The sequence below is a fragment of the Rhamphochromis sp. 'chilingali' genome, assembly GCF_963969265.1.
Source record: "Rhamphochromis sp. 'chilingali' genome assembly, chromosome: 12".
NCBI classification, from domain to species: domain Eukaryota; kingdom Metazoa; phylum Chordata; class Actinopteri; order Cichliformes; family Cichlidae; genus Rhamphochromis; species Rhamphochromis sp. 'chilingali'.
The window spans coordinates 36,673,240-36,697,302 of NC_137939.1; the positions used below are offsets into that span (position 1 = coordinate 36,673,240).

The following is a 24,063-nucleotide window of genomic DNA, read 5'->3' on the forward strand; positions in this document are numbered from 1 at the left end:
TGACTGTGAGCGTTAGTGGGTGAGGTGAGAGGTGAAACTGAGTGCATTTCATGCCGACACACACACACACACACACACACACACACACACACACACACACACACACACACACACACACACACACACACACACACACACACACACACACACACGGTAGATAGACTCATTTATAGGTGAGAGGTTAATCATGTTTTCTTGCAACTGCAAAAATTGTCTCTGCAAAAAAGAACAGTTTCTTGCACAATGTGGGCCTGATGTTCCAGACGAGAAGCGAGGGTCAGAAGATTGACAGGAAGCACCTGCCGTGGAGTCGGAGACAATGTTGTTTTCAAACTGTGTTACAAGTCATTGTGGTTTTGATTTGACGTATGCATATATTGTATTGTCGTGGCTCAAAGAGTTGGCAGTTCGTCTTGTAAGGAAGGTCATAATCATTCATGTACAGATTGGGTTCATCAGTCATTTCTAATCACAGGTTTAACAGAGTCGTTACGTGGGAAGCAGGCGTAGGTGGTCTCCAGGTATTTGCAGACTCCAGGATCATAAGTAATGTTTGACTTTATGTCACACTCGGTTTTTCCATCACAGCTGCAGGGAGACAGAAACAGCTGGTTTTCAGCTCAAAGATATGAAACAAGTTACTTTCAGGTGATCATTTACTTCCTGTTAGTTTGAGTAAAGCTGTTCAACAGGTTTTAGTTTGTTTCTTCTTTTGAATCAAAGGCTCACTTCTACCATCCCACAGTGCTCACCTGTTCCTCACGTTGTTCACAGCGTCACCGTGAGAGCAGATTACTTCACCTCCACATCTGTACTCAGCTGACCTCACAATGATCATTCCACCCACTGTTATACAGACACAGTATGAGAGAAAAGGAACAACTCAACACAACATGCAATAATCCAGGTTTCAGGCTTCAGTTTCAGACTCAGATGCTGCAGATCCATAAATAATGAGGATTGTACCTCTGTACACCACCACAGTGGTTTTGACATCAAATAAAAATGTTTTTAAAGTGCAAATTTCAGCTTTAATATAAGGTTTTCTTCTGAAATGCATTAACTGTTTTGAAGTTTTTTTACACAGACCCACATTTTTGGAGCGTTTTTTTCAGATTTCTTTATTTTATTTTATTTTTTATTAGGAAAATACAATTTCAACTCCAGCTTTTTTTGTGTGAGTACACAGCTGAGCTTAATCTAACTGATGACACACTGGAAGTAGAACTAGAACATAATGCACCAGCAAAGGACTAAAATAGTACAACTGGAAATGTGAACATGTGGAAACTAAAGAGAGAACATGAATAAACTAAAAAGACTGGTTCAAAGACCCAGGAACCCTGACACATAGTTTGAACTCAACACAGTGAATTCTTGGACTCTATTTTCCATCTGACCACAGCTCAGGCGATGAACACTGAGGCCGTTAGAGGTGACCACTCTCTTTGTGTCCGGGGATGGGCGTCCAGGTACACACCGGCTCACTCTTGGCCTGGGGCTCGGTCACTCAGGCACAGCTGGCTGCCGGCGGAGCTCACGGGCGCGTCACTGCAACTCCCCCTGGCTTCTGCTCCGCGGCTGCTGAGTGAGCCCTCATCTGGGACTCTCCTCAGCTCTTTCTGGGACAGTGGCGCGGCTGCCCCTCTGTTGGTCTTCCTTGGTCTCTTGTGTTCTGGGGGCCTCTGGATGTCTGGAGTTTTGATCTCCTCCATACCTGCTTCATACCCCCACACTCCCTAGCAGATCATTACATGGAGAAACCTTTGGAATGCAAGCATGCTGATCCACACAGGTGTGCACACAGGTGTACACACGGGTATTCACAGACGCGGACTACAGCTTTCTTGGCTGCTGCCTCAAAGCACATTGTGCGCTGTCAATCTTGCGTGCTGCACAATATCGTTTATTATTTAGTATCTACTGATATCTACTGCTAGCTAGTTTATTGTGATGGTGCTGTTTTTTTTTATTATGTTGCTCTTTGTTGTTTGCTTTCTCTTCTGTTTTTTTCTTCATACAGGTGACCCAGGTGTTTTGTTTTTTTTGTTTGTTTTTTTGACGAGACTAGGGAGGCAAACTGAAAACACTCACATAAGACGCAGACCTTCACAATAAAACAGGAAACACATACACGCAATGACATAACCCACCAACTTAACACAGACTGGGGGACACAGAACATAGGAACATGAACCATGAAACAGAAGAGTACAAACACCCAAGGCAACCAAAACCACAGAATACTAATAAACTAAACATAAACACGGAGTCGCAGACTCCGGACCATGACAATTTGTCTGTAAAGCACAAGCAAGTGAAAATGTAATGCGCTACCATTAATTTGTCCACTAGAGGGAAATGTTTAGCCGGTGATACTTCTGTTATCCTGTTATTTTGTTTTATACGATTGTGAAATGTATTTTTATGGGTTATGTTAAGAAATATACTCTAAACACTTCTTCAGTAAAGACTCAGAGAAGAGAAACACACAGAACTTCTTGCTAGCAAGGGCGGCCTCCAGACTGAGACTCGCACTGAGAAACTGCCCGGTCTTTATTTATACTTCAGTGGGTGTGTGTGTGTGTGTGTGTGTGTGTGTGTGTGTGTGTGTGTGTGTGTGTGTTCCTGCTGATCAAAGGGTCATATAACATGAAAGCACAAAAGGTACATCCTTGGTCAGGAAGACCCCTCACCCTAGATGGTTCACCCTAGATAACACAGTGAAGAAGTCCAGCAGTTCATCTAAAGGTTCAAGGTTCTTTATTTGTCACATGCATAGTTATACAAGTATAACACACAGTGAAATGTAGCCTGACACGCTCCTCGACATGTGCAAAAATGGGGGGGGGGGGTGTAGAGGAAGAACATTATATATATATATATACACCCAGCACGCCCCTGCGGGCGGTTGATCCTTCAAGCTCGGGTCCTCTACCAGAGGCCTGGGAGCTTGAGGGTCCTGCAGTATCTTAGCTGTTCCCAGGACTGCGCTCTTCTGGACAGAGATCTCCGATGTTGTTCCCGGGATCTGCTGGAGCCACTCGCCTAGCTTGGGAGTCACCGCACCTAGTGCTCCGATTACCACGGGGACCACCGTTACCTTCACCCTCCACATCCTCTCGAGCTCTTCTCTGAGCCCTTGGTATTTCTCCAGCTTCTCGTGTTCCTTCTTCCTGATATTGCTGTCATTCGGAACCGCTACATCGATCACTACGGCCGTCTTCTTCTGTTTGTCTACCACCACTATGTCCGGTTGGTTAGCCACCACCATTTTGTCCGTCTGTATCTGGAAGTCCCACAGGATCTTAGCTCGGTCATTCTCCACCACCCTTGGGGGCATCTCCCATTTTGACCTCGGGACTTCCAGGTTATACTCGGCACAGATGTTCCTGTACACTATGCCGGCCACTTGGTTATGGCGTTCCATGTATGCCTTGCCTGCTAGCATCTTGCACCCTGCTGTTATGTGCTGGATTGTCTCTGGGGCATCTTTACACAGCCTGCACCTGGGGTCTTGCCTGGTGTGATAGACCCCAGCCTCTATGGATCTTGTGCTCAGAGCTTGTTCTTGTGCTGCCATGATTAGTGCCTCTGTGCTGTCTTTCAGTCCAGCTTTGTCCAGCCACTGGTAGGATTTCTGGATATCAGCCACCTCCTCTATCTGCCGGTGGTACATACCGTGCAGGGGCCTGTCCTTCCATGATGGTTCCTCGTCTCCCTCCTCTTTCTTGGGTTTCTGCTGCCTGAGGTATTCACTGAGCACTCGGTCAGTTGGGGCCATCTTCCCAATGTATTCTTGGATGTTCGTTGTCTCATCCTGGACTGTGGTGCTGACACTCACCAGTCCCCGGCCCCCTTCCTTCCGCTTAGCGTACAGCCTCAGGGTGCTGGACTTGGGGTGAAACCCTCCATGCATGGTAAGGAGCTTTCTTGTCTTTATGTCAGTGGCTTCTATCTCCTCCTTTGGCCAGCCTATTACCCCAGCAGGGTACCTGATCACGGGCAGGGCGTACGTGTTGATGGCCCGGATCTTGTTCTTACCATTCAGCTGACTCCTCAGGACTTGCCTGACCCTCTGCAGGTACTTGGTGGTTGCAGCTTTTCTAGCGGCCTCTTCATGGTTCCCATTTGCCTGCGGGATCCCCAAGTACTTGTAACTGTCCTCTATGTCTGCAATGTTGACTTCTGGTAGTTCAATCCCCTCAGTTCTGACTACCTTCCCTCTCTTTGTTACCATCCGACTACACTTCTCCAGTCCGAACGACATTCCAATGTCATTGCTGTATAGCCTGGTAGTGTGGATCAGTGAATCGATGTCTCGTTCACTCTTGGCATACAGCTTGATGTCATCCATGTACAGGAGGTGGCTGACAACTGCTCCGTTCCGTAGTCGGTATCCGTAGCCAGTCTTGTTAATGATCTCACTGAGGGGGTTCAGGCCTATGCAGAACAGCAGTGGGGACAGAGCATCTCCTTGGTAGATCCCGCACTTGATGGTGACTTGTGCTATGGGCTTGGAGTTGGCCTCTAGTGTTGTACGCCACATCCCCATTGAGTTCCTGATGAAGGCTCTTAGGGTCCCATTGATCTTGTACAATTCTAGGCATTCCAGTATCCAGCTGTGGGGCATTGAGTCATAGGCCTTCTTGTAATCAATCCAGGCAGTGCACAGGTTGGTCAGTCTGGTCTTGCAGTCTCGGCTGATTGTTCTGTCTACCAGTAGCTGGTGTTTTGCGCCTCTGGTATTCTTGCCAATTCCTTTCTGTGTCCCGCTCATGTATTGACCCATGTGCCTGTTCATCTTAGCCGATATGATGCCTGACAGGAGCTTCCATGTAGTACTGAGGCAGGTTATTGGTCGGTAGTTGAAGGGGACCGGTCCCTTCTTGGGGTCCTTGGGGATCAGGACCGTCCGACCTTCGGTTAGCCATTCCGGGTGTCTCTCGTTAACTAGCAGCTGGTTCATTTGTGCTGCCAGACGCTCGTGGAGTGCAGTCAGCTTCTTCAGCCAGTAGGCGGGAACCATGTCGGGCCCTGGTGCTGTCCAACTCTTCATACTGGAGACCCTTTCTTGGATATCTGCCACTGTGATGGTTACTGGACCCTGTTCAGGGAGGTCGCTGTGGTCAGCCCTCAGATCCTCTAGCCAGTGAGCATTGCCGTTATGGGTTGCATCCTTCTCCCATATGCTCTTCCAGTATTGCTCTGTCTCCAGCCTCAGTGGTGCTGTTCTCATATTGTTCACCTGCCACTGAGAGTACACCTTGGCTGGTTCTGTGGAGAACCGCTCGTTTATTCTCCTGCATTCTATCTCTCTGGTGTACCTCCTCAAGCATCTAGCCAAGGCTGTGAGTCTTTGCTTGGCAGTTTCCAAGGCCTCAGGTATGGACAGCTTGCTATACTTCTTAGGTACCTTCTTTGTTGCACCTTTCTCCTTCTCCATTGAGGGTATTGCTCCTTGTGGCTGTTCAACTTATACCCCAGCATCTCACTGATCACATAAGAGCATAAGAGCCAAGTTGAGCACACAGCCCTGTGGCGTGGCCATGTTCAGGATCCGTGTGGAAGATGTCCAGCTCCCCATTCTCACCACCTAAAGCCTGTTGAAGAGAAAGTCTCTGATCCAGTGGCACAACTGTGTCGACAAACCCAGGTTACGAAGCTTTACAGCCAGCTGAACTGGGCTCACCATGATGAAAGCCAAGCTTAAGTCAACAAATAGCATCCTAAAATGAGAGTTGTGTTCAGGGTGGGTCAGGGCTTAATGCAGGGCTAATGCGACCACATCCTCTGTTGAACGGTTCCACATGTGTGCAAACCGATGTCTGTCCAGACCAACAGGAATGACGTCCTTGATCCCCAAATGTTGATTCTGTTCATCTGGACGTAGCGTTTTCAGTGGGTCGCTTTGTCACTCATCCAAGCAGTAGCGGTTTTTGATAGTGGCGACATGGGCGGTTGCCCAGGGCGGCATCGCGGTGAGGGTGGTATCACGGGCATCTCCAAAAAGAAGTTGCTCGTACTCATGCTGCCCCAACATCAGCCAGCGCATTTTGAAGTTGGCATAGGCACCGGTCGGTTTTCTGCCGCCCATTTGCTGGGTGTAAGGGCGCCCTCCGTTTGCGAGGTGCGCCTGCTGCTTGCGGCACAGGGAGGAGAGGGTGGGGCGACGGGGGATTCTCTGGCTGGAGCAGCAGCTAATAACCAACTTGCAAAATAAAACAAAATAAAAACAAACCAACAATCACAAAACCACCAGATGTTATGATACAGAGTTATGATTTGCACCAATGTTTTTTTTAAATTCTATAAAGTGAGCGCGAGAGCCCTCGGTGCGCCTGCTCGCTGCTGTGGTGAAGTCAAAGTAAACACTATTGTCATCTCCGCTACATTCAGTCCAGTTTATAGAGAGATGAGACGACCAGTTACAGTAGTGCAAGTAAACAAACAATAAATATAAGAAGAGTAAGAAAATAAATATACACTTTAGGACTCGGGGTAAAGGGATCAATAACAATTTAAAATTTACATTTTGATGATTTAAAGTCTCACACACAACCTGTCAAAAGGGGAGGGGTCAGCTGCTTCCAAATAGAGCACATTTCATTCATAATGTTTTAAATCCAAGCCCATTATGTATTCCTGATTTGAATCCTGGGTTAGGTTATGTTGTGGTGATCCTCGGGTTGGGGGATGGGTGCAAAATTAAAACCAATGGAAGGTGGACAAGACAAGTTTAAAGCCATCAGGTCTTCAGTTTAGAAAAACAAGAAAAAAAGAGGAGGGGAAACGAGCAAAAGATACAGGTAAGCAGATGTGTGATTGGATAATGGCAGGTTATCCTGGAACAATCAGAATCAGAATACTTTATTAATCCCTAAGGAAATTATGTGGGTTACAGTTGGTCCAAGAAGAAATTCTAAAAATAGTAACAGTAACAGACTAAACTTTGTTTGTTAGCCACTTGGCTATGATAGTAAACCGTAGAAACTGATGTAGCTTACTGAATCTTTTGGACTGTGTTCAGCACAATATTCACCCTCTGGAGTCCAGGGTATAATTGGCTGTTTTTGACTACTTTTGATTTTACCTCTATATTTCACCTTTAAAATATGTTTTTCTTGCCTTGTTTGGTATCATTATTTTCAGCACAACCTCAAATATCTGAAATTTGAGTTATTTTTTCATTTTGGCATACTATATTATATTATATTATATTATTATATATACACAATTGATCTAAATTCAGACAAAAAAATTCAAAATCCGAGTAGAAAAAGGTTGTATTTTTTACTGTAAAACCCACAAACATGTTTAACAAATCATTTTCATAACTTGAAATGCAAATAGAAATTGTACACTTCTAAAGATATGCACAAATTTTGCAAACAACAAAGTTATATGGTACTATTTACCTAAAAATGTGTGAATGGGTGGATGACTGGATATGTAGAGCGCTTTGGGGTCCTTAGGGACTAGTAAAGCGCTATATAAATACAGGCCATTTACCATTTAAAAATGCAGCCATGTCCTCAGGCGTTTTTTTATATAACCATTTAAATCTATTTACAGAACAATCAGCTGTGCTGCATCAAATAAGAAGGCACACAAATTATTTGTGCCAGTCCAAAAAAATAGTTTGTGTTCAGTATAAGACAGAAGATAACAGCACAGGCCTAAACCCTGCAGGTCTGACAGCAGGAGGTGCATCAGTCCAGTTTTCCATGTGGGAACAGCGTTTACACTGGAATCTGCCTTTTATGGCTTTTTGGGGGCAAATATGAATTTCAGCAGTCTCACTGACACACAATACAAAACAATAACTACACAACACACTAACTACAGCCTTCAAACACGCTAAACGTCACTAATGTCTCACATATGAAAACTTGCTCTCTCTCTTTTTTTCGCTCGCCCGCTTTCCGTTGCGGGTGTCACTCCTAAAAACTTCCCCTTCTGCCTAAACAACAAGTGACACATGTTGCCATATCATTTTTTTGATTGGCTGACATGTTAAAATCTAGCACAAATAGGGAAGGGGTGTTATTTCTTTTTCTTTTTTCTGTCATGGTCCTGAGTCCTTACTCAGTGATTTTGTGTTTAGTGTATTTATTGATGTTATTATTATTATTATTATTTATGGGCTGTTTTGTGTTTTGGGGTTTTGGATGCTGGGTTCCTGGGTTTGTGCTCCCCCTGTTGGTCCCTGGTGTTAGTGTTCCCCTGTCTCGTCAGGTTAATCAGGCCCAGCTGTGTCTCCCACCTGTGTGTGATTTCCCAGTGTGTCTCTGTGTATTTATAGTGTGTGTCTGCCTCTGTTCCTCGTCGCGTCGTCTGTGTTCATCCTCTGTGTCACCCTGTGTTTCTGCGTTGCTACGTGAACCTCTCTGTGTCTCCACTATGTGCTCTCCCTGCAGTTCTCCTCTCGTGTTTCAGGTTTGCCATTCTATAGTTTAGTTTTCCCAGTTTAGGTTATCCTCAGTTCTGTTTTGCCATCCCCACTTTGTGTTCTGTCTTCTCTAATAAACCTCCCTGCTTCTCAAGTAAGTGCTGCAAAGTCCTCCTTCTCCGAACTTCACACGGCTGCAGCCCCAGTCGTGACATTTTCACTCGCAAGCGGAGAGTGTTTGCTAGCGCTGTCCGTAGAAAACGTCATTTTTACTGTTGTTCCCGCTGTAAACACCACTGTTTTGTTCAGAAAAAAACATTGTGTGTATTTTTTAGCATAACTCTGGTTTTACGTGGCCCATCGACACAATTCAAAAACTGGCGTATAGTTTGAAGACCGCAGTTTCGACCCAAGTTGAAATGGAGACTCTGAGTCGCTGCATCTTGTAGCTGTGTTGTCTTAAATTGGTCATGTGATTTTGATGCACCGGCGCGTCCGTCGACCCCAGAGGTTAATTAGCCATTGTCAGTTGTTTATTTGTTAAAATAACAGTTTTTACAGTAAAATATGTTAATGTACAATCCTTAATATATTTTATGTGTGGGTGTGGGGTGGGGTAGAGAGTACAGGGGACGGGGTGGGGAGGCACCAGAGGGGGTGTTCGCCCAGGGCACCAAACAGGCTAGGACCGCCACTGCATCCAAGTGACTTCTTCAGTCTCAGCTGACTGCAGGTTTCCCCATTCTTATAAACATACATTTGCATAATGAGTGAAACCAGCCCACTGAATAAACAATGGGCTGGGAGGTGTTGAGGTTTAAATTTATTATCTTAAATGTTTATATGCTGATTATATTGCTTCATATGAGAAAGGCCTAACTCTGAGTACACTCTGTGCCAAAAAAGTGCTGACAGGAAACTGCATGCTTTTGCAGAAGCGTGCTTTTACAGCTAGGAAGTGAAACCAGCTAGACTGTTTGAATTTTCTAAATTATATTCTATATTGTGTCACTTACACAAACCTGTGTGTGTGGCTTTACTAAATTATTTTCAGTATATTACACAAAGTGAGAATGAAATTAGGAAAACAGGTGAGACTGATTGCTGCTCAGGATATCTATTTATTCATGTTTATTGTGATAGGAAATCATATTGATCAATACCCTCCAGCAGTGATGTCATCGAGGCTTGACATCCTGCTGGAAGTGACATCAGCAGTGAGGCTGTGACATCATCATGTCAGACGTGTCAGGACACGAAGGAGCAGTTATGGACCTCTGACACAAACAAACCCTCTCTGTGAGTTACATCCCACATCGTTGACAAAATCTCGTCCTGTAAAGAATCAAAACAAAGAAATAAAATCAGAGGTCTGTGCTGTAAATGTTTTCTTCTTCTCTAATGTAAAAAGAACAAACACAGTTCTTATAAAGACCTAAGATCACATGACTTCAGTCAATATAAAAACCAAACACATTTCATCAACAGGCCCACTTTCAGTTTGTACCTCCATGGTTTATCTCCATACAATCTTCTCCTCCTCCAGAGTTGTTTGGTTGTCCATTACCCCAGTTTGTGAAGTCAAACTGGGAACCATCACTCCACTTCCACACAGTTTCCTGGAAGAATAAAGTTCAGTTTGTTCTGATGTACTTTGATGCATCTATGCTGAGAGTGCAGACATGAGACCTCTTACACCACTCGAACACAACGAAGGTTCATTTTGTTTGTGCAGGTAAAAAATGAAAAGAAAAGTCAAGTCAACAGCAACATCTGTCTCCAGGAACAAAGTCCTGATTAATCAGTCTGTCACATGTTGACCTTTGAATCAAACTGATGAATATGAAGAGAAACATATGAAATATCAGAAACAGCTGCAGCTCATCCTCTTTATCTGTGAAACACTTACAGTCTCTCTGTCGTTGCCTCCAACCCAAGCTGTTGGATACGACCCTGCTGCTGTGCGAGTGAGCTCTCTGATGAAGGTGTACTCAGCTGTGCTGTGGAATGAGGCCAGATTTCCACCGAGTGTCTGACAGGAACTCTGAGGAGGAAGATGAGGTGCACAGAAGATGAAAAGTGTGAGAATGCATTTAAAATCAAAGATAAAGTGAGTTTGATGAAGGCAGCAAAGAGAGAGCTGATGAATAGAAGAGACACGAGGAGGGAATGTTTGCTCTGAATTCTGAACATCACTGCATGAACATTACTGCACTGCATGTATCAGCATGAAGCTGTTAGTGCAGGGCTGTGACGCCGCAGCAATAATCAGCTAAGAACAGAAGTCCTGTGTATTTACTCATGCACTTCCAACTGTGTGTGAATATGAATATAAAGCAAGTCTTCTTTCACTGAATGATTCTCACAGCAGGAAGCTTTTTATATGTCCCACATATAACATGTACACATACAGCTGCTGTTATTTCTGATGTACCTCAGCATCAGTCCAGTTCTTCTGACTGCTATCAAAGATGAAACAGCGACCTCCAAACCAAGTCCAACCAGCAGGGCAGGAAGGAGCTGCAAAATAATTGTAAAGGTAGAAGGTCGATAATCAGATTAATAATTCCTCAAAAGACAAAGAAAATACCTAGCCGTGTTCCACTACTGAGTCTATTTGAATTTAAGCTGATGAGGTTCATTTGACATTATTCCTTCTGCGATACCTGGTTACAGACTCAGCACTCTATGCCTTCATAGCCACCTTGGATGACTTCCACTACATCACTTTGAATGCTATACTTCCAACTTTCACACAGTATGTCGTCTGTTTTACCAGCTGAGAGAGAACTTGTTATGAGGCAACAGGCAGATACGTTACGAGCCCCACAGGACACTGAGTGTATCAGTGATTACATAACCATCTGCTCAGACTCCATTATCTCAGCTCGGACTATACATTGTTATTCGGATAACAAGCCGTGGGTGAAAGAACATCACAGCTCTCCTCAACGATAAAAAGAGGGCCACAGAGAGGAGGTGGAAAGGGTTTTGTTTTTATTGAAGGGCACGATCAGAGAGGCTATGGACAGTTGCAGGAGAAAGCTGGAGTGGGAACTCCAGCAGAACAACATGAGAAAGCTCTGGAGTGGCATGAAGATATGTCTTTGTAGGTTCTCAGTCACCCAGGTCACGGTAGTCTAAGGAGCTTGAAAAGTCCTGAAAAGCGTCACTGGACTCACGCCATTCAAAAGCAGAGCTGAGGGCCAACAGGTTGAATTGTTTCTTCTACAGATTTGACACTGCAGCTAACGCTCACCCCCCGACTGACTTAACTGTAGTCAGCCTACAGTCCAAAGCCACACCACTCTCTCTCCCTCTTTCTCCTCATTGCACCTGAGCATACTGTGAAAGTCCTGACACTCCTGCTCCACCTGTAACTTTTACCTAGGACCAGGTTCAGAGACAAATGAACGACTCCACTAAAAAAGCCTGAAAGACCAGACAGGGTGAGTCCCGGTGTCCTCGAGGCCTGTGCACCAGTGCTGTGGAAGACGTCATCCCTCTTTCCTGTACCAAACACGCTCAGTCGTGTCTACGCCCACCTGGACCAACCGGTGAGCACTGGGAGGGTCGTGTTTTTTGACTATCCAGTGCATTCAACACCATCAGGCCGACCCTCCTGGGTGATAAACTGATAGTGATGCAGGTAGATGCCTCTGCGGTGTCCTGGATTGTTGATTACCTGACAGGAAGACCACAATATGTGCGTCTTCAACACTTTGTGTCTGACAATGTGATCAGGAACACAGAGGCAACACAAGGGACCATGCTCTCCCCTCTTCACTTTCTACGCCACAGACTTCAGCCACTGCACAGAGACCTCCATCTTCAGAAGGTTGCTGATGACTCTGCAGCGGTTGGATGCATCAGTGAGAGTGATGAGATGGAGTACCAGGCTGTGGTCGACTCCTCTGTCACATGGTGCGAGCAGAATCATCTGCAGCTCAGTGTGACAAAAGCCCTGATTGTGGACTTTAGGAGGACCAGGAAAGCTGCGACCTGTGTTTCAACCAGGGGGTCAACGTGGACACGGTGAAGGACTATAAATACCTCAGAGTACACATTAAATAAACTAGACTGGGTACTCTACAGTAAGGCCAGAGATATCTGTATTTTCTGCGTCTTTTAGCGTGTTTTGGACAGTGCTCAGGATTTTCTATCAGGCTGTTGTGGCCAGTCCTGTCCTCTATGCTCTTGCATGCTGGGACAACAGGTTGAGGTTCACAGATGCTAACAGACTAAATAAACTGATCTGCAAGGCCAGTAATGTTGTGGGGATGGAGCCGGACTCCCTTAAGGTGGTGTCTGAGACGTGGATGTTGTCCAAGAGAAGGACGATGTTGGACGACACCTCCCACCCACTCCACGACATGCTGGCCAGTTAAAGAGCCAGCACGGAAGCCCACACGCAGAATAGGTGAGAACAATACCAGGAACTCAGGGAAACCGACTGGATGATGAGGATGATTAGAAACCGGTAAGAACACAGCTGAACTAACTAATGAGAAACTGGGAAGTAGAAATGAACAAAGTACACACAGACAAAAGGCTAACACAATAAAACAGGAAACCAACATGAAAACTAAACACTGACAGAAGACCAAACTGAAAACGCTGGGTCAGCGGCCCAGGAACCCTGACAGTGGCGCTGTAACATAGTAACTGGATGGCTCTGTTTTTTAATCAGCTTATAACAACACATTATAAATAAACTGTGACAACATTCCTCATAACACACCTGGTTATGAGGAATCCATAATCCAGTTATTTGAGCAGAACTTATTGAGATACGCCTGCACCAATCCATCGATGTGCGTCATTAAATGTAGAACATCCTGATGGTGTTACTTTACAGGGCGCACACAGCTGAAAACGTTAAACTGTGACTGTCACCAGTTAACATGGGCGTGTTTCTTAAATCAGCAGCAGGTGTTCAACAGCTGACGGAGTGAACATGTCACGTCCCCGTGTCTACCCAGCCGGCCCCGCAAGGCTACATGTGTATTGTTTCTCTCTCACTCTCTCCTCACCGCTCTGCCTGGGCGGAGCTCACTGTGGGCTCCCACCCTCCCACACACCTGTTCGCAATTAAGCTGCCATTATCTTCCCACCATTTAAGGCCGGGACGCTGTGCTTCTGGTCGCTGGACGGTTGTGCGAGACACGTTAGTGATTCTCTCAGCTCCGTGAATTTGTGCTTGTTTTTCAGACTGTGAGTAATTTTCCTCTCCTGTGTGACAGTTGTGTGACTTCCCCACTATATGAACGTGTGAGTTTCCCCTTGGACCCACGGATCCCCAGATTGTCCCCTGTCACCAGGCACGTGCAGAGGGGGGGCGGGAGGGGCTTGAGCACCCCCCCTTTCCTGATGGGTGCCCAAAGTGCCCTTGTGTTTGTAATGTTTGTGTGCGTGCGGAGTCCTGTCTGTGCCCCTCAACAATAATGTTTAACTATTAATCCCATTTTTACTAAATAAAAGGATCTGGCTTGCATCAGACCTGGGCGGTCCAGAGCTGTAGGAGAAACACAAATTAACTCAGAGAGGCAGACTGATGCAGCAAAACCATGAAGTATGGTGTACAGCGTACACTGTACTCTATAGCACCCAGGAGTATTAGCTTATTACGTACACATTGGTCAGTTGTCTTGTGGCAACTGACGAATTGAAACAAATGAGCATAACAATGCGACAAACATTACCTGTCCTCTTATTAACTGCACAAGTAGTGCTGGTCATAGCTGCTTGCTGACTGGGTAAGGCTGTCATGGGTCTGTAGCTCTGTCACCGATTTAGGGAACATATTTAGTTTTAAACACGGGCAGAGGAGGCAGAGGAGCAGAGACCCGAGGAGGCCGCCGGTCCGAGTGTCAGGTGAACTGAACTTCAGGTAAGAAGTTATGACCTGCAGTCTATCTGGGTCAGATATAAACCAAGTTTAGGTGGAGTTCATTTCAGCTGTGCTGACTTTTTACAGTCAGTTACAATAACTCGTACTAGCTAGCATGACGGAGTTTCTATACAGCTGGGTGGGTGCTATGATGTTACTGATAGTGAACTTTATTTTATTCATAAGGTTAGTTAGTAGAGTTTCCAATCGTCTCGCATTCAGAGGAAATATTACGAAAGTACGAAGTACGAATAAAAGTACCTTTTGTTCGTTCAAATGACTTTGTAAACACTTTTTGAATTCTGTTTTTAAATGTCAGCTGATTTTAATTTTAAATGTCACTTTGATTGGTTTTATTTTTATTTTATCATTATTTTATAATATTTGTATTTATTTGATGATTAAATCACGAGGTGTTCACTCAGGATCTAAAACAAACTGACGAAATCTTCGTGACTGATGATTTTCTGATGATTCTTTTCAGCACAGAAAGGTTCATCTTTTAAAAATAATGAAGAATTTTCATTTTCATTCACTTCAAAAACAAGTCTGAATGTACCGACCCTAAAAGATTATCTTTAGAAGTTTATTATTTGAGTTACTTACTCTGACAAGTGTAAAACACCTCCAGGTACTTATAAATGCCACGACACGGGTCTTCTGAGATATTTGCATCAACAGTACAGCTGTTTTTCCCATTACAGCTGTGAACGCAGGTCAAAGGTGAATCAGCAAAAATTAACTGCGTCATCTGAGAGAAGATGGAGAGCTGAAGAAACAGAGTCAGCATCTGTACCTGTTAGTTACATAGTTCATGCTTCCTGACCAGAAGCAGTTAACATTTTGGAGCTGATAGTCAGGACGTCCATCAGAGCACGTGGTCTTGTCACGGCGACCATAATAAGCCCAGGAGACGACTATAACCTGTCCTTCATCTGAGGAAGAGTTCATAGAGTCAAACTGTAACCATGGTGATATTTTTACTGCAGGAAACGTACAAAGACATAGAAGCTGTGTTCTCACCACACTGAAGGTTTGACTGGAAGTTTTGACATGTTACATTGCGGCCTGAAACAGACACAGATCCCATAGAAACTGTAATCATTCATGTACAGATTGGGTTCATCAGTCATTTCTAATCACAGGTTTAACAGAGTCGTTACGTGGGAAGCAGTCGTAGGTGGTCTCCAGGTATTTGCAGACTCCAGGATCATAAGTAATGTTTGACTTTATGTCACACTCGGTTTTTCCATCACAGCTGCAGGGAGACAGAAACAGCTGGTTTTCAGCTCAAAGATATGAAACAAGTTACTTTCAGGTGATCATTTACTTCCTGTTAGTTTGAGTAAAGCTGTTCAACAGGTTTTAGTTTGTTTCTTCTTTTGAATCAAAGGCTCACTTCTACCATCCCACAGTGCTCACCTGTTCCTCACGTTGTTCACAGCGTCACCGTGAGAGCAGATTACTTCACCTCCACATCTGTACTCAGCTGACCTCACAATGATCATTCCACCCACTGTTATACAGACACAGTATGAGAGAAAAGGAACAACTCAACACAACATGCAATAATCCAGGTTTCAGGCTTCAGTTTCAGACTCAGATGCTGCAGATCCATAAATAATGAGGATTGTACCTCTGTACACCACCACAGTGGATATTACATTAACTCTGATCAAGGAGGAAACTTTAAGTCAGTGTTTTTGTTTCTAATCTACATCAAATGTTTCTGAACTTTTATACACAGTCCAACATCCTCAGAGCTTTTTTTAAAGAATAAATGCACTGTTGGTTTGTTGATCAGGAAAATACAATTTAAACTGAAAATAAGCAGCTGTGCATAAAAAGGCTGTAAACTATAAACAGTTCATCCAATACTTGTTAAGTTTGTTGAATTTAGCCTGAGAGTCTGAATTTGATCTGCAGTGAATTCTTGGACACTATTTTCCATCTTACCACAGCTCAGGCGATGAACACTGAGGCCGTTAGAGGTGACCACTCTCCCTGTGGATATGGGGGTCACAGGAGGAGAAACTTGAGCTCTGATAAAGCCTGAAATAAAAATAAATGTATAATAATGTAATAATGTAAATGTATAATGTAAAATAAATGCTAGGTTTAAGCCCGGGTCATCTTTTCAGAAGCCCGGGGTCTTTTGGAGTGTAATTTGTTTCATAGTTAGAGGCCTGACTGACAACTGTATAAAACAAAAACCACACACAATATTCGAAGCACATAGCGCACAGTCGTAAATTCCCCCTAATTTTGGTATCAATCAATCAATCAATCAAGGCTTTATTCGCCACGTGCAGGTTGCCCTTGTTAAGGTTCAAATATTGAGGAAGGAGAGTACAAACAACCATGGTCCAACAAGAGCTTGGTCAGACAATTGATTTTAATGAAATACACGCGTGGGAAGACCAGCTCCGTTCGCAGACAGGGCTGATCTCCGACTTAATCAAAGCATAAACAGATATTTCATACCATCAGGGCTTGTATCTCATGCGTCATCAGATACAATATATGCATACGTCAATTCAAAACCACAATGACTTTTAACACAGTTTAAAAAGGAACATTGTCTCTATCTTCATGGCAGCTGTTTCCTGTCAACCTGCACTTCGGTTTCAGTTCTGCAAAAGGCACACTCTGCAAACCTGCAACTTCCTGTCAGCCTGCCACTTAGTCTTTCTGAAAGACACACACTGTTTAAACCTCTGAATGCAATATCAATACTGTAGATTATATTATTAGTGCAATGGTAATGATGATGATTATTAACAATAGCAGTAAAATAATTTCCCTGATCTCCACACTTCCCCTTTTGACCCTCTTTTGTTAAAAAGAGGGTCACTACACTTTACTTGTTCCATTTCTTTGACACCCATCCTCTGGCTCAGCAAATCAGACAACAACCTCATGTCATCTAAGTGGTCCAATAATAAAATGCCAGCTCCCACTCGAGAACACTCCATGCGTAAGATTAGGTTTTTCTGGGTCCCTCTCTTGTGGTCCATCAGGCCTCAGGCCTCCATCATCCTCACCCCCCTGTGGTCGCCGAGATCTTCTGCAAAGGAAACAAAACACCTTTTCCTGCACCTCCCTAACTCATCATGTTTGGGACTCTTTAATCAAAAACATGATCCTAATTATGTCCTTGACTCATTGACTTGTATTTATATAAATTCTTCAACGTTACTCATCATTTTAAAACTCTTAAAGCGCTGCTTTCACGTCCCTGCATACGTTTCCTGTCGTCTTATCTGATCATCAACATCCTGTACACAAAACTGTCGCTGCTGCAAGTTCCTCCACTCTGATCTAAAGTCACCTTTCACAAGAAAATCATTATAAGAGCCTATTCTAATAAAAGATCCAAAAGAAAACAACCACTTTAATCAATTAAGTTTAAACATATAAGCAGTGAAATTTGAGCAGCTACCAAAGCAAATCATTGGCACTGTACAAATAATGTAAATATGACGGTGTATCACAAAAGATTGATATCAAGAGGTTTCATGAATTCAGTAATAGCTGAGATTAAAGGAATGTTTGGAGCTCTGTTTGTCATCCTGGCTACAGACTCAAGTTTAGGGATGGGTATCGTTTAGGTTTTATCCGATACCAGTGCCAAACTGGTACTTTTGAAACGGTGCTGGTGCTTAAAGAATGGAGAACACAAACTTTGTCCTAAACCTCTCATGTTTAACTGTTTCCCACTTTTTCTTTGGTCATTTTAGCCTTTTTGGCCAGGGTGAAGGGAGTATCTGCCATCAAACAAGAAGACAGCCGCATGTAGCTATGATGGTGTTTGCTAGTTCACCTTACATGCATTAATGTAATAACGTGGTTAGCCTACTCAACGTAAATTACACACGAACAACATGAAGCTACTCACGCAGAGAAGAACGGCTGCTGCTGCATCATCATCCTCATCATTTCTGCTACACTGGCAGGGCGGGGCCAGGACTCTCCTCTTCGTGTTTTTGGGGGATGTTGCTAACTCCAGGTCCAATAACAGGCACCACACCCGCAGTAGATGTGCACGGTGTGAGGTCTGGCAGCAAGCTATCAAATACGGCGCATTTCTCGGCTTTTAACAAAAACGCTATGCGTCGCCAGGTGTTTCATCAGATTCGAGGTGTTACCTCCTTTGACAGTATCACAGTATCAGCTTAAAGCACTTGTTGCTGCTGAGTTTGCATCTTTTGCTGTGAAGTACAGCCAGACTTTGACCGCTTCGCCTTGGACATTTTTAATCTGTAGCTCTGCTCTAAAAGGACGTACGTACCTGGCCCCGCCTACTATCCTCGGAAACGTAAAATGAATGGCTAGAATCCAAAGTGTCTGACATCTCAGGGAAATAAAGCACCGAAATAAAGCACCGAAATGTGCGCTGCTTTTCGGTCTGGTTACTACCGTTTATGTCAGAACCGATACCCGGACCCATCCCAAATCAAGTTTGTTCTTATTTTCTTAAAAATCAGTGATGAATAGTGAAATGTTCTAGCTTTACTGAGAGCCTTTTTTAATAGAGTCACTTGGAGTGATTATTTTTCCAGGATAAATGATGATCATCTAAATTAGTAAGATGCCATTTCCTTTCACCATTAAAACCCAGAATCCAGGATGTCAGGCTTGAACTGAAGACTCATCTTCTATTGTTGGAAACTCACATGTTAAGCATGACAATCACGTAACAGGGCAGGAGTGAAGCAAACCGAATACGAGGACTGTCTGAGACCACACAGAGGAGAGAACAGTATTGAGGGACAACACGGAATTAAGAAACGAAATGAAATTAGGCAATGTGTGTTGCAACCGTATCCTGTGCTGCTCAGCCTGAAGCAGAGCCTTACAGCAAACCAGAATATTTCACCAGAAATGAAATCAGGGACACGCCGGCCATGATGTGCCCACATCCCCCTTCACCAAACACACCCACGGTTGGATCACGTGACCCTGAATCCTCCCTTAGATAAGCTGCAATAGGGATTGCTTATCTAAGGGAGGATGATGCTGCACTGAATGTTTCTTCTTCAGTCACTATGTGTTTGTACACCTCTCTTTATTAGGTGTTATTAATCTCTGTCTCTCTTCCACAGCATGTCTTTATCCTGTCTTCCTTCTCTCACCCCAACCGGTCGCAGCAGATGGCCCCGCCCCTCCCTGAGCCTGGTTCTGTGTCAAGAGATGTATTCTAAAACACTTCTTGTTGCTTAGCAAGGGCAGCTCTGAGCTCTCGCACGAGAGTGAGCGCTCAGGGACTCGCAGCTCTGAGACTGCCCTGGTCTTTATTTATACATCAGTGGGTGTTTGTTCCTTACATTGGAATGTGGATGTTTATGTGTGTGTGTGTGTGTGTGTGTGTGTGTGTGTGTAGGTGTGGAGTCAGAGTGTGACCCCATAACCGACTTCCCTAAATCTGCTGGTCTGGAAGTCCAACAGTTCATCTAAGCACTTAGACTAAAACTTGACATAGCTACGTTTATCCTACCATAAAACAATAAGACAAGGTACGACCTCTCCCATACTCCCAGGGTGTGGGTGTGAATGCCAGAGCACTCTGGAATGCACATAGGGCCTTTGCAGACTATTAAGGATCGCACATCCTATCACTACCATATGCAAACTTATATAATTAAAAGATTATACTGACTACTAAGTACAATTTTGTATTGACACTCTGCCAGAGGTTTCTTCCTGTTAAAAGGGAGTTTTTCCTTCCCACTGTCGCCAATGTGCTTGCTCATAGGGGGTCATATGATTCTTGGGATTTTCTCTTTTTACCATAGGATCTACTTTACAATATAAATTGCCTTGAGACGACTGCTGTTGTGATTTGGCGCTGGAGTATTGCACTAAGCCTGGTAGTGTTTTCGAGCCGCTAGCGTGTCTGAGCTACGTACTCATTCTGCTGTCGTGTGTGTGTTCACCCAGGGATTGATGGAGGATTCACGGACACAAAGGAAGCACTCACTACCACGCACGGGCTTACACGGAAGGAAGGACGCACTATCACCATTGTTGCACATTTGAACTGTTGTCACCTTGCTGCACTGTAAATAAACGCACTGTCTTTATTTCTGAGCTCCGCGCCTGAGTCCACTCTTTAACAGATGTTTGCATATGTTTGCACTCAGGAAGGTCACCTTTCGACCCATGGACCGAAACACTTTCACCTTTGTGAGTTAGAACAAAGATTTTCAATGCAAATCAGAATATTTTCCATATAAATGTGTTCCCAGCTGTACTCCTGCCGCACCCTGTCTATTACCGTCAGCTGGCAATGGGTTTGCATGTAGATCACAGGATTTAAACATTGCACGACAACTAAAAGGAGTCTTGGAAAAAGCTGCACAGGAAATGGCATCTCACTCATTTAGAAGATCATCATTTAACCAGGAAAAATAATCCCTCCAAGTGACTTTGTGGGTCCTGAATAATCAGGCCCCATCTTATCCTAATGACCTTACAGTGCCGTATGACAAATAGAGCACTTCGCTCTCAGACTGCTGGTTTACATGTGATTGCTCCATACAATGGGAAGCAGAGCCTTCAGCTTTCAATTCAGTTGAGTTTGAATACATTTTATTTATACAGCGCCAAATCACAACAGCAGTCGTCTCAAGGCAATTTATATTGTAAAGTAGATCCTATGGTAAAAAGAGAAAATCCCAAGAATCATATGACCCCCTATGAGCAAGCACATTGGCGACAGTGGGAAGGAAAAACTCCCTTTTAACAGGAAGAAACCTCTGGCAGAGCCAGGCTCAGGGAGGGGCGGGGCCATCTGCTGCGACCGGTTGGGGTGAGAGAAGGAAGACAGGATAAAGACATGCTGTGGAAGAGAGACAGAGATTAATAACACCTAATATTGCAGCTTATCTAAGGGAGGATTCAGGGTCACGTGATCCAACCGTGGGTGTGTTTGGTGAAGGGGGATGTGGGCACATCATGGCCGGCGTGTCCCTGATTTCATTTCTGGTGAAATATTCTGGTTTCCTGTAAGGCTCTGCTCCTTTGTTCTTCAGGTAATTTGCATCATGTTAAAGTGAGCAGAGCCAAGTTTATGTAACCTTTCATTTAGTGCTGTTAACTCTATGTTTGGTCTGCAAAGGAAAATGTTCTCATTGTTGTGTTTTACATGTTTTTAAAATAAATTACAGCTTTAATCCAAACAGTGTAAACAGAGTCCTCCTCACTGGAATCCAGATATTCTAACATGCTGCTCTGCTTCAGGCTGAGCAGCACAGGATACGGTTGCAACACACATGAAATTTCATTTCGTTTCTTAATTCCGTGTTGTCCCTCAATACTGTTCTCTCCTCTGTGTGGTCTCAGACAGTCCTCGTATTCGGTTTGCTTCACTCCTGCCCTGTTATGTGATTGTCATGCTTAACATGTGAGTTTCCAACAATAGAAGATGAGTCTTCAGTTCAAGCCTGACATCCTGGATTCTGGGTTTTAATGGTGAAAGGAAATAGAATAGAATAGAATAGAATAGAATTCAACTTTATTGTCATTGCACATGCACAGGTACAGGGCAATGAAATGCCGTTTGCATCCATCCAGAAGTGCTTTAGTGATATAGATATATTACAATATATATTAGCAATAATATAGATATGTGAGTATATTACAGAAATGGGTCTATTATGGTATGTTATAATGTACACGGTATGAAGTATGTTATGAATATGGGATTCATGTGGGATTAGAGCTCTGGGTAGCTCCCCAACTGGGTCTAGAGAGTATTTTAAATTCAGGGAATTTAAAATAGAAAGTAGCTCGTCCACAGAAGGACTGGTAGCTCCCCTTACGATAAGGGTTCAGATCGCGCGAACAGGTGTGAAATGTGTGTGTTTAGTTAGTTTGTTTGTTTGCTTGTTTTAATCAATCTTAAATCATGCTTTTTATTTGTTTTTGTTTCTAATGTCTCTGTAAAGCACTTTGAATCACCTTGTTGTTGAATTGTGCTATACAAATAAATTTGCCTTGCCTTGCCTATAACTATAAGTATGTACAGGCTGTAGTGAGTACAGGCTATGAACAGGATATAAATATGAAATAAAAAACTATACAGAAATCTGAGATATACAGCTATACAGAAATGTGAACTATGCAGGTTATAAACAGTTGTAGGATTAAAAATTATCGAATGTACAGAATGATTATTTGCACAGAGCTATACAGTAGTGCAGTTAAGATCAGTGAGATATGTGGATAGTTTCTACAGAGGCTATATAAAGTGCTGGTGGTTGTGAGTGGTGGTTCAGTCCATGTTATTATTGTGTGTTTGAGGGTACAGTTGTCCATTGTGGGTCTGTGTATGTTCAGTCCATGAGTTTAACGTGGGTCAGATGTCAGGAGGCAGAGTTCAGGAGTCTGACAGCTGTGGGGAAGAAGCTGTTCCGGTACCTGGTGGTCTTAGTCCGGAGGCTCCTGTAGCGCCTCCCAGAGGGCAGGAGGGTGAAGAGTCCATGTGATGCTGGGAGCAGTTGGTCGTCCAGGTGAGATCCTCGGAGATGTGGACTCCCAGGAACTTGAAGCTGCTCACACGCTCCACAGCCGTCCCCTTAATGTGGATGGGTGGATGTGGGTCAGCATTCCTCCTGTAGTCCACGATGAGCTCCTTGGTCTTCTCGGTGTTAAGCAGCAGGTTGTTTCTGTCGGACCACTCAGCCAGACGATCCACCTCCTCCCTGTAGGCGGCCTCATCGTTGTCACTGATGAGGCCAATCACCGTGGTGTCATCTGCAAACTTAATGATGGTGTTGGAACCATCAGCAGGTCTGCAGTCGTGGGTGAAGAGGGAGTAGAGGAAAGGGCTCATCACACATCCTTGTGGTACACCAGTGTTCATCGTGATTGTAGATGAGCAGCGGTTATCCAGCCGGACATGTTGGGGGCGGTTCAATTCAATTCAATTCAATTTTATTTATATAGCGCCAAATCACAACATAAGTCGCCTCAAGGCGCTTCATAGATACAGAGAAAAAAACCCAACAATCATATGACCCCCTATGAGCAGCACTTTGGCGACAGTGGGAAGGAAAAACTCCCTTTTAACAGGAAGAAACCTCCGGCAGAACCAGGCTCAGGGAGGGGCGGGGCCATCTGCTGTGATTGGTTGGGGTGAGAGAAGGAAGACAGGATAAAGACCTGCTGTGGAAGAGAGACAGAGATTAATAACAGATATGATTCAATGCAGAGAGGTCTGTTAACACATAGTGAGTGAGAAAGGTGACTGGAAAGGAAAAACCCAGTGCATCATGGGAATCCCCGGCAGCCTACGCCTATTGCAGCATAACTAAGGGAGGATTCAGGGTCACCTGGTCCAGCCCTAACTATATGCTTTAGCAAAAAGGAAAGTTTGAAGCCTGATCTTGAAAGTAGAGATAGTGTCTGTCTCCTGAATCCAAACTGGAAGCTGGTTCCACAGAAGAGGGGCCTGAAAACTGAAGGCTCTGCCTCCCATTCTACTTTTAAATACTCTAGGAACAACAAGTAGGCCTGCAGAGCGAGAGCAAAGTGCTCTAATAGGGTGATATGGTACTACAAGGTCATTGAGATAAGATGGGGCCTGATTATTTAAGAGCTTGTATGTGAGGAGCAGGATTTTGAATTCAATTCTGGATTTAACAGGAAGCCAATGAAGGGAAGCCAAAACAGGAGAAATCTGCTCTCTCTTTCTAGTCCCTGTCAGGACTCTTGCTGCAGCATTTTGGATTAGCTGAAGGCTTTTCAGGGAGTTTTTAGGACTTCCTGATAATAATGA

The 24,063-nt window shown here is 44.1% G+C and overlaps 1 protein-coding gene across 1 annotated transcript; it reads right to left on the reverse strand.

Annotated features, from left to right (window-relative positions):
• Nucleotides 1–9,512: 9,512 nt before the first annotated feature.
• Nucleotides 9,513–18,244, reverse strand: LOC308407653 (rhamnose-binding lectin-like). The gene is made up of 11 exons (XM_080899441.1): nt 18,181–18,244; nt 16,239–16,334; nt 15,705–15,798; nt 15,446–15,540; nt 15,306–15,350; nt 15,079–15,217; nt 14,889–14,986; nt 10,827–10,912; nt 10,302–10,436; nt 9,900–10,011; nt 9,513–9,727 (listed from the first exon to the last, which is right to left on the reverse strand). The coding sequence occupies exons 3-11, from the start codon at nt 15,788–15,790 to the stop codon at nt 9,660–9,662; spliced, it is 864 nt and encodes a 287-aa protein (XP_080755567.1). The 5' UTR covers nt 15,791–15,798; nt 16,239–16,334; nt 18,181–18,244; the 3' UTR covers nt 9,513–9,659.
• Nucleotides 18,245–24,063: the final 5,819 nt, after the last annotated feature.

Coding starts and splice junctions, on each gene's coding strand:
- LOC308407653 (XM_080899441.1), bottom strand. CDS start 15,790: ATGATCATTGTGAGGTCAGCTGAGTACAGATGTGGAGGTGAAGTAATC. Junction 15,218..15,305: donor CCAGTCAAACCTTCAGTGTG/GTGAGAACACAG, acceptor ACTCTTCCTCAG/ATGAAGGACAGGTTATAGTC. Junction 9,728..9,899: donor TATGGAGATAAACCATGGAG/GTACAAACTGAA, acceptor GATTCTTTACAG/GACGAGATTTTGTCAACGAT.